Consider the following 10,634-nt stretch of genomic DNA (forward strand, 5'->3'; position numbering starts at 1 on the left):
GGGAAAATGTGGGGCGGAAAGTGGGGGCTGCATCCCAACATGTCTGCAGGACCCGGTACAGCTGGGATGGGGGAGAAATGGGGGGAAGTGAGGCAGAAGTGGGGGAAATGGGGGGGAAATGGGTCAGAATGGAGGGAAATTGGGGGGGAAAGGGCAGAAATACGTGGAAAAAAGGGGGAAAAGAGGGGAAAATAGTGAACAGAAATGGCATCGGGTGACTCTCACCCACAGGGACAGCCATGGGGACACTTATGGGGCAGGGGGTCCCACTTATGGGGCAGGGGCTGCCCCTCACCTCGCAGGGACAGCCACTGGGACACGGCAGCCTCCGTCCGCTCTCCAGGACCTCCATCAGCCGCAGCACCGTCATCTGCCCCTGCGTGGCCCCAATCATCTCCAGGAACTTCTGCTTTTTGGGTGGGGAGGACGACACACACGGGGGTCAGAGCCACTCGCCCCCCTTATTTGGGGACCCCCTCCCCCATCCCAGACCCACCGCTGGGGGGCTGAGCGCGGGGTGGCAGTGGGTCAGCAGCTCATAGAGTGTCACTCCAAAGGACCACACGTCCGATGCGAAGGAGAACTTGCACTCCTTGAGGCACTCCATGGCGAACCTGGGGGGCACTCGAGGGGCACACTTATGGGGCACACTCATGGGGACACGCTTATAGGGGCACTGGGGGTGGGCACAATGGGGTCACACTTATGGGGGCACAACGGGGACACCGTGGGGACATTACGGGGGCACAATGACGATGTGGGGTGACAGGGACCCAACGGAAACCTTATGAGGTCCCTATGGGGACACAATAGGGATTCAGTGGCGGTATGGGGGTACAGGGACCCAAGGGGGACCCAACAGGGACCCTACGGGGACCCAATGGAGACACAATGGGGACACAAAGGGGACCCAGTGGAGATCCAATGGGGACACGGGGTGACAGGGACCCAATGGAGACGCTATGGGGACCGCGCAGGAACTTTATGGGAACCCAATGGGAACAAAAGGGGACCCAACGGGGACACAGGGTGACGGCCCACCAGAAGACGGGGCTGTCGCCGTCGTCGCGCACGCGGTAATAATCGCAGCCGTGGGGCAGCGCTTTGGCCAGGCCGAAGTCGCCGATCTTGACGCGGCGCTCGCTCTCCAGCAGCACATTGCGGGCTGCCAGGTCCCGGTGGATGTAGTGCAGGGAGTGCAGGTAGGCCATGCCCTGAGGGGTGGGGGGCGTTCGAGGGGGAAGTGGGGGGATGTAAGGGGGGAGGAGGGGGCGCTGAGGGGCTCGTAGGGACACAAATGGGGCATGAAGGGGTTCGTAGGGACACAAATGGGGCATGAAGGGGCTCGTAGGGACACAAATGGGGCACAGAGAGGTTTATAGGGACACAAATCGGGCACAGAGGGGTTCATAGGGACACAAATGGGGCACAGAGGGGTTTATAGGGATGCAAATAAGGCACAGAGGCACTTTTAGAGAAGAAAAACAGGACTGGGTCCATTTTCTGCAGAGGGTAAACGGGGCTGGGACTGTTTCTGGAGTGGGGAAATGGGGATGGGAAATTGGGGTTGGGACCGTTTTTGGGACGGGAAGATGGGGATGGATGGAGCCATTCTGGGATGGAAAGATGGGGATGGGACCATTTTTGGGGTGGGAAAGGCCGGCCCCCACCTCACAGATCTGCTGGGCAAAGAGGAGGATGCGCGGCAGCCCCACGCGGTGCCGGGGCAGGAAGTCCCGCAGGCTGCCCAGTGGGACGTACTCCATGATCAGCTGCACCATCTGCTCCCCTGGGGGGAGAGTGGGGGACGGTGGGGGACGGTGGAACCACCAAATTGGGGTCCGATGCCCCAAAACACGACCCCCGAACATGAGAGGTGACCCAAACCCCAACCAGGAAGGAGAAATCCCCAAAATTGCATTTGGAGCATCCCGCAGGGCGATCCCGAACCCCAGCCACGTCCACGTCCCCAATCAGGAGAGATGACCCAAATCCCAACCATGACCCCAACCACTGGAGGTGCTCCAAACTCCAGTCATGAGCCCAACCTCAACCCAACCATGAGAGGTGACCCAAACCCAACCCCAACACCGTTCTTGACAGACATCCCAAAACTCAGTCACAGAAACCCCCCCAAATTCCCTTCTCAGCACCCACAAGCCGCTGCCAGGGGCGGCCCCACGGCGCTCCCACCATACCCTGCTCGCTGCAGCAGCCCTTGTATTTGACGATGTTCTCATGGTAGAGGGTCTTCAGGATGGCGATCTCCTTCTTCCAGCTGGCCAACAGCTGCGGGCTGCAGCCGGCCTTCAGGGACTTCACAGCCACCATCTCACCTGTCCCGTCGTTGGTGGGGTCGTAGCAGTAGAGGCCCACCTTGCCAAAGTGACCCTGTGGGGACGCAGGCAGTGTGGGGGAGGCACAACGGGGTCAGCAGTGCGCTTGGGATTGTGGCAACCAGTGGTCAACCGACGGCCAACCGATGGCCAACTAATGGTCAACTGATGGCCAACTAATGGTCAACTGATGGCCAACCAATGGTCAACTGATGGCCAACTGATGACCAACTGCTGGTCAACCCACGGTCAAATGCTGGCCACCAGGACCTCCTCTGGTCCTTCTCCAGAGCAGCTCAGCCCCAACCCACACTGCTGTGTGTGGCTCCCTAGGAGCAACACCCTGCACTTGGCCTTGTAGAACCCCATGAGGTCCTTCTCCACCCCATGAGGTCCCTTCCTGCCCCATGAGGTCCCCCTCAGCCCACCCTTTTCACCCAGACCCACACTGAGGACCACCACGGCGGACCCACCTCCCCCAGCTCACGAATCTTTTTCAGGTAACGCTTCTGGAAGACGGTGGGGTCGGACACAGGGAGGTCAGGATTGACGGAGGAGACATCCACAAGGTCTGGAAGGGACAGAGGTTATGGGGAGGGTGGGATCTGAGCACTCTGTGCCCCCCACCCATGCCACATGGACACCATTCTTGCTCCGGTTTCACACCCCTGGTCCCTGAATTAAGAAGGAGCGATGGGAATGGTGATGGACCACCAGCACCCAATGGGAGAAGCTTCTATGAGGCGGAGGAGGTGTGGGGCAGGGCCTCACTGTGGGGCTGCAGCTGGGTCAGGTCCCGCAGGACGGTACGGAAGGACGGCCGCTCGGCGGGGGCGTAGCTCAGGCACTGCTGGATGAGGGCAGCCAGGTCCTGGCAGGACGGCTCGGGCAGGCGGTGCTTTTTCTCATAGAAACGCTCTTTCTACAAAAAAATATTGGAAAAAAAAAAATGAATTTTAGGGTCTCCTCACCACGGAACACGTGTAGGGAAAGTGGAGATGGGGGCACCTCGGCCGGGGTGCGCTCCTTGAGGGGGACGTCGGCGTCGAAGCAGATCTCCAGCAGTGTGGTGCCAAAGCTCCACTTGTCGGCCGCCGGGTGGAGGCTCCCCACGTCCTGAATGCACTCCGGGGCGATCCATGGGATCCGATCCACCCGTTCTGGGGGGTGGGGGGAAGGGGGCACGGTGTGGTGGATACAGGGAGGGGGTCCCAGTAGGAGAGCGTACCAGTAGTTAAGGCGCTCTCAGTAGGGGGGGGTCGCAGTAGGAGGGTCCCAGTAGGTCTTGATTCCAACCCTCACCCGATTCCATCACAACTCCACCTAACCCTGTCCCCACCCCGTCCCAACCACGTCCCAGAGTCAAACGGAACCCCACCCCAACGCTATGGCTATCCTAACTCCAACCCCAATTCCGACTGCAATCCCAACTCCTCCCCAACCCCCACGACACAGGGAGGACTGCGGGGACACCTCACCTTCCCGGGTCAGCGCAGTGAAGCTGACCCCAGGGTCACTGAGCTTGACGAAGGGCTGCGTGCCGTCACCCAGCCCCGTTCGCGCCAGCAGGACGTTCTTGGCGCACACGTTGCCGTGCACCAGGCTCTTGTCCTCCTGGGGGAGCAGGGAGAGGCGCAGTGTGGGCTTGGGGTCACCTCTCCATCCCCCCGGCCCGGTTTGTTTTGGCCACCGGGGCACACTGCTGGCTCATGGGCAACTGTTGGCCAACTGTTGGTCAACCGTTGGTCAACAATTAGTAAACCGTTAGTCAACCGGTGGTGAAACAATGCTCAACAATTGGTCGACGGCTGGTCAATAATCAGACAAGCACTGGTCAATCAGTAGTCAACCATTTGCCAACTACTGACCAACCACTGGTCAACCACTAGACAACCACTGGTAAACCACTGGTCAAGCACTGGTCAAACCCCTCCAGAATGGGTGTCTCCGTGCCTCTAGGCAACCATGGGGACACCCCCGTGTCTCACCAGGTAGCTCAGGGCGCTGGCCAGCTGCTTGGCCACTGTGATCTTCCACCCCACGGGGACTCTGCCCTTCTCCTTCCGCAGGAGGACGTCCAGGGGGCCGTGCTCCACAAACTCCTCCACCATGATATCTGCAGATGGAAATGGAGGAGGGGCTGGGAAAGTCCTTGAAGGTCATAGAATGATAGATCTGGTTGGGCTTGAGTTGGGAGAGTCCTTAAAGGTCATTGAATGGGTTGGCTTGGGGTGGGAAGGATCTTTAAAGGTCAGAGAAACACAGAGCAGGTTGGAAGGGTCATTAAAGACCACAGAACTACGGAATGGTTGGTTTGGAAAGGTCCTTAAAGGTAACAAAATGGGTTACATTGAAAGGGATCTTGATGATCAGAGAACCATGGAAAGGGTTGGAAGAGTTCTTCAAGATCATAGAACCACAGAACGAGAGAGATTTGGGTTGGGAAAGTACTTGAAGGTCACAGGGTGACAGAATGAGCTGGGTTTGAGTTGGAAGTGTCCTTCAAGATCACAGAAGCACAGAACGTTTGGGTTGAAAAGGACCTTGAAGACCACAGAACCATGGGATGGGTTGGAAGGGTCCTTAAAGGTCACAGAACCGTGGGATGGGTTGGAAGGGTCCTTTAAGACTACAAAACTATGGAATGATTGGGTTGGAAGGGTCCTTAAAGGTCATAAAATGGGTTGGGTGCGGGCTGGAAAAGTCCTTCAAGAAGACAGAACCACCAAACCACAGAACGGCTGTGTGGGAAGGGTCCTTACAGATCACCAAACGACCAAACCACAGCACAGTCAGTTCAGAAACACTCTGAACCCCCCTCAGCCCCACCCCCACCGCGGGTGGGCGCCCCGTTCACTTTTTGGGACAAAAAGCACGGAATCACTCACTCTCGGATCCCCGCACGCAGACGCCGTGCACGAAGGCCAGGTGGACGTGCGACACTTGGCTCATCAAGCTGGCGGTCTCGAAAAATGCCTGCAGAGAGAACGGGCCAAAGAGCTGCGGCCAAAGAGCCGCGGGCAGCCCGGCGCCGGCAGGCGGTGGGTGGTGGTGGGGTCTCACCAGGGCGATGTCGCGGTGGGTCGGGTCCAGCACTTTGAGCACCACGCGCATCTCGCGGCCGTCGCTGTTGTTGTTCTGTTCGGTGGAGAAGTATTCGGCCTCGTCGGGCCCGGCGGCGCCGCGGACGTTCAGGACGCCATCGTAGATGTGGGTGCGGGTGCCCTGGCCCAGGTGGGCTCGCTGAGGGTGGGAGGAGAAGGGCAGATGGTGGCCTGGTGGCCCAGTGGTTGATCACAAGCCTGTGGTGTGCCCTCATTGGCCACGATGGTCACTGGCATCCTGGTGGCCAATGGCTGACCATCGGTTGACTACAAGCCAACGGCACTCCCTCATTGGCCACAATGGCCACTGACATCCCAGGGACCAACCAGTGACCAACAGCTGGCCACGAGCCGACGATGTGCCCTTGTTGGCCAAGATGGCCACTGGTGTCCCTGTGGCCAATGGCTGACCATCGGCTGGCCAACAGTTGTTTTTTTGGTGCAGATGGGACTGGGGGATCCCCAGAGGTCCCCTCTCTACCCCCCATGGCTCCAGGATCGCTCCAGGTCTCCCTCCACGCCCCCACACCACACAGATGTGGGGCTGAGCCCCCCAACCTGAGTGATCTCATCCTTGCGGATCTGGTGGAAGCTGAGCTGGGTCAGGTTGAGGATCCGCTTGGCGTTGTCCTTCACCTTCTGCGTGGTGATCAGCAGATCCGAGATCTCTGCCAGGAGAAGGAGCCGACGTCCAGCGGGCCGCGCCGACAGCGCTGCGCCCCCCTTCACGGCGGAAGGAAAGGGGAATCGGGCCGAACCTCCCGGTTTGGGCAGGCAGCACCGCTTCACCGTGAAGCTGTCGTCGCCGGAGCGCAGCGTGCAGCCCTGGAGGGCGTCCAGCAGCGCCCGCACGGTGCGGAATTCACGCTCCCAGCCCTCCAGCACGAAGGAGCTGCCCTTCTTCTGGATGCGGAACTGGCGGAACTGGAGGGCGCCCGGCACAGCGGGGTCCTGGGGGACGGTGGGTGGTGCTGGCACTGATCCGTCAGCCAATGCCTGGAGGAGCCCTGCAGGTTCTGCTGGACCCCACTGGGATCCCCGTGTGACCGGTGGAGCCCATTGGGTTCCTATTGGGACTGGTGAAGCCCATTGGGTTCCCAACCTCAACCCCCAAATGGGGCACACGGATTCCCCCTTCCCACTCCAATCATCAGGCAACAGAAATTAACAGCGCAGCCCAGGAACTAGAGAAGAACGCCCCGCATCGACACCGCTCCCTTCCACCTCCTGCAGCGAGCTCTGCTGCAGCTCCTGAGCTCAGGCGGAACCCCAAAATCAGCAGATTTCCAATCCCAACAACCATCTCCTCCCCCCGATGCGGGACAGTTGCGGTACCTCCTGGTGGTCCCTCTTGGCCACGGCCAGAATCACCCTATCGAAGTCGAGGACGCTCCAGCGGAGGACGTAGAGCCCCTCCTCGTGCTCCTCCCGACGCAGTTTGGCGAAGACAAACTCCTCCCTGCGGAAGGGGAAACGCTGTGGGGAACCCCAAGGACGAGGGGCGTTGCAGCGGGGCGCGGGACGCACTGCATGGGGCCGTGGATGCCGTTGAGGATGCTCATGACGAGGCGCGGCGGGGCCACGTCGTGGCACAGGTAGTGGTTGGAGTCGGCCGTCAGTCGGAAATAGCCGTCCAGCAGTGAGATGAAGGAGAGAGCGCTCAGGTGGGACGGGAGGAGAACCTCCTGGGAGGGGGGGGAGGCAGTGAGGTGTGGGGAAGCGGAGTCCCCACATCCCAGAAGTCAAGGGGTTGGAGGGGACCTCTGGGTCTCTGCTGGCTTGTTGGCCAACCGCTGAGTCAACCCCTGGGTCAACCAAGGGTCAACCTTTGTGTCAGCTGCTGAGTTAGCCACTGGTCAACTGCTGGTCAACAGCTGGTCAACACTTTGTCAACTGTTGGTCAACTGTTGTGTTAGCCAGTGGTCAACCCCTGGTCAACCGTTGGTCTTAACAAGTCAACCACTACATTGGCTGTTGGGTCAACCCTTGGGTCAACTGCTGGTCTTAATTGGTCAACGACAGCATTGACCGCTGGTCAACCATTGGTCAATCATTCAGTTGACTGTTGGCCAATGTTTGGTCAACCCTTGGGTCAACCCGAACCCCATCGGTCCTTTCCATCTTCCACATCCAGGCAGCCCCAAATCCACTCAATCTCCACCCAAAAACCCCAACAAGAACCAACCCCCCCCGTTCCCACCACGGCGCTCACCATGCACTTGTTGTCCTGCCGGTGGACGCAGACCCTGCGCTCCTGGACGACGATGTGGGTGATCTCTTGGAAGTCACAGAAGTGCACCCATGGGGGCTCCGGCGGTGCCGGGGGTTCCGGATCCTTCCGTCTGCTCCTCCGCCCGAAATATCCGCGGTGGGAGACGACCTCAACGCTCTGCAGAGCGAAATGGAGCATTGGGAACAGCGGGGGTGGGGCTGGGGGTCCTCGAGGTCCTTTCCAACCCAACAATCACGTTGTTCTATGACCTTCAAGGGCCCTGCCCACACATCCTGTGGTTCTGTGATCTCTAAGGACCCTCCCAACCCAAATGGAACCTATTCTAAGACCTTCAAAGCTCCCTACAACACAACCAATCCGTGGTTCTGTAATGTTTAGTAATCCTTCCAACACATTCCATGATTCTTTAATCTTTAAGGACCCTCCCAACCCAAATCCAACCTATTCTACACCCTTACAGGACCCTCCAACCCAGCCATTCCATCATTCCATGATTTTTAGGGACCCTTTCAACCCACTCCGTGGTCCTATGATCTTTAAGCACCCTCCCAACCCAAATCCAACCCCTTCTACACGCTTTCAGGACCTTCCCAATCCAAAACCAACTTACTTCAGGTTCTTTAAGGACACTCCCAACCCAATCCCACCCCATTTTACCACCTGTAAGGACCCTCCCACCCCAAACCCATCCCAACCCCCCAAGAACTCACCCGGCTGGGCACGGGCCGCCACTGGATCCCACCGGTGCCACTGACCAGAACCTCGTGGCTGACCGAAGACTCCCCTGGGGCCGCCGCGTCCCCGCGCTCCGCCATCGCGTGCCCCCCATTGCCGCAGGGCTGCGCCTTCTCCCCTTCGTTGGAGACGTCCAAGGAGAGCACGGCGAAACGCTCGGAGCCGAAGCGCGGCGCCAGCAGCTCCAAGGTGGCCAAGTATTTGAACATGACGTCCTCCTCCGTCAGCGTCCCCGCGCCCACCGTGTGCCGCTGGAAGCGCCGCACGAACTTCCGGAAGACGTTCTTCATTCGCAGCCGCGTCACGGCACTGCTCTGCTGGATCTGGAGCCGGAAGGAGCGTGGGATGCACGCCTTGAAGCTGTGGGATGAAGAGGGTGGGAACAGCACAAGTGCTGTTGGAATGTCCCAATGCTCCGACCCCAAATCCCCAAAATCCCGACCCAAAATTCAAACCCAAAAACCCAACCCCAAATCCCCAAATCCCAACCCAAAATCTTGACCCCAAATCCCGACCCAAAGCCCCCACCCAAACTCCCCAACATCCCCACCTCAAATCCCCAAATCCTGACCCCAAATCCTGACCCCAAATCCCCCCCCACAGCCCCTCAACTCCCACCCCCACGGGTGCCCACCTGTACTTCCGAGCCACCTCCTCGAGGCAGCGGCCGCTGCAGAGGGCGATGTGGCAGAGGTGCAGCACAGCCATGCCCAGGCTCTCATTTTTGAAGCGCTGCACTTCCTGCTCCGACCGGAAGTCCGTTAACGATGCCACATCATTAATGAAGTCAAATTTTCCCTGTGGAGGGGAAGAACACCACATGGTGATGGGAAGAGAGCTTGAAGGAGGCTTCCCATCCAACTTCCCTACAGTTCTATGACCTTCCAGGACCCTTCCAACCCGTTACACGGTTCTATTATCTTCCAGGACTCTTCCAACCCATTCTACGGTCCCATTATCTTCCAGGACCTTTCTGACCCATTCTGTGGTTCTATAACCTGTAAGGACCCTTTCAGCCCAATCCTTCCATTCTTCTATTATCTTTAAGGACCCTTCCAACCCAACCGTCCCTCATTTCTTTGACCTTTCAGGACCTGCCCCACCTGTTCAAACAGATACTGGAAGGACGCCCTGTCGAGCACAGCTGTGCCGCGCGGTTTCTCTCCGGTGCCCTCGTTGTGCCGCGGCGCGTGGCGGAAGACGGCCGGCTCCGCCTCGTTCATGCCGTGCCAGTTCCGGAAGTAGAACCTGAGGTGAGAGAGTCGTGGTTCTGTGATCTGCAAGGACCTTTCCAGCTTACCAGACGTTTTTTTTAATCTGCAAGGACTTTTCCAACCCATCCCATGTTTTTTTATTCTTGCCTGTAAGAACCTTTCCAATCCATCCTGCACAATTTTAATCTGTAAGGACCTGTCCCACACAACCCATGCGTTTTCAATCTGTGAGAACCTTTCCACTCCATCCCACGGCTTTTTAATCTTTAAGGGCCTTTTTATCCCCCCCCATGCTCCTGTGACCTGTAAGGACCCTCTCAAACTACTTCACGGCTCAATGACCTTTCAGGATCCTCTCAACTCACTCTATGGCTCTACAACCTTCCAGGACCCTTCCACTCCAATCATTCCATCCTTCTGTTCTCTTCAAGGACCTGGCCAGTCCCACCCCAGGGTAGCTGTGAGCTGACAGGACCCGGCTCACCGGATGCGGAAGTGCAGGCGGCGGTCGCGGTCCTCCACGGCACCGAAGCGGTGGTTGGGCGGCAGCCAGGTCCTGGAAGGTGCATCGTACAGCGCAAACAGCGCTGCGCAGCGCGGGGAGATGCCTGTGGGGACAGCCGGGTGGGTCCTGGAAGGTCACACAACTGGAGGGTGGGGGCAGGGGGGTCCTGGAAGGTCACTGAATTGTGGGATAGGAGGGTCCTGGAAGGTGTAGGGTCATGGGGTGGGCAGGGACGGTCCCTAAAGAACACAGGGGATGGGTCGGAAAGGTCCTTACAGATCACAGGACAATGGGACAGGTTGGTAAGGTCCTTACAGACCACAGGACCACAGAACCCCCTCGCCACCCCCCCTTAATTAGTGGTAATGAAGCTCCCTCTCACCGAGGCGCCGTGCCAACTCCACGCAGATCTCCTCAGCGCTCGGCGCTCCGCTCCCATCGCTCCGCCATTGCTCCTCCCCGCCCCCATCCCCCTCCCCGTGCAGGAAAATGGCGACACCGGGGGGG

General features: G+C 59.0%; 1 protein-coding gene across 1 annotated transcript; it reads right to left on the reverse strand.

The window, feature by feature from the left end:
* Nucleotides 1-4: 4 nt before the first annotated feature.
* Nucleotides 5-10,579, reverse strand: TYK2 (tyrosine kinase 2; the record flags this gene model as incomplete). The annotated part of the gene is made up of 23 exons (XM_042812949.1): nt 5-61; nt 296-406; nt 497-614; nt 1,042-1,214; nt 1,671-1,789; nt 2,199-2,391; nt 2,810-2,907; nt 3,108-3,258; nt 3,345-3,496; nt 3,815-3,950; nt 4,325-4,452; nt 5,225-5,312; nt 5,400-5,579; nt 5,999-6,108; nt 6,199-6,391; nt 6,776-6,899; nt 6,968-7,125; nt 7,653-7,829; nt 8,384-8,768; nt 9,043-9,206; nt 9,512-9,656; nt 10,107-10,230; nt 10,510-10,579. Coding segments are annotated over 23 exons (3,354 nt in total), but the record flags the coding sequence as incomplete, so codon positions are not given.
* Nucleotides 10,580-10,634: the final 55 nt, after the last annotated feature.

Source organism: Centrocercus urophasianus, unplaced genomic scaffold, assembly GCF_019232065.1.
Source record: "Centrocercus urophasianus isolate 14NV4802_14NV808 unplaced genomic scaffold, USGS_Curo_1.0 seq_1311, whole genome shotgun sequence".
NCBI lineage: Eukaryota > Metazoa > Chordata > Aves > Galliformes > Phasianidae > Centrocercus > Centrocercus urophasianus.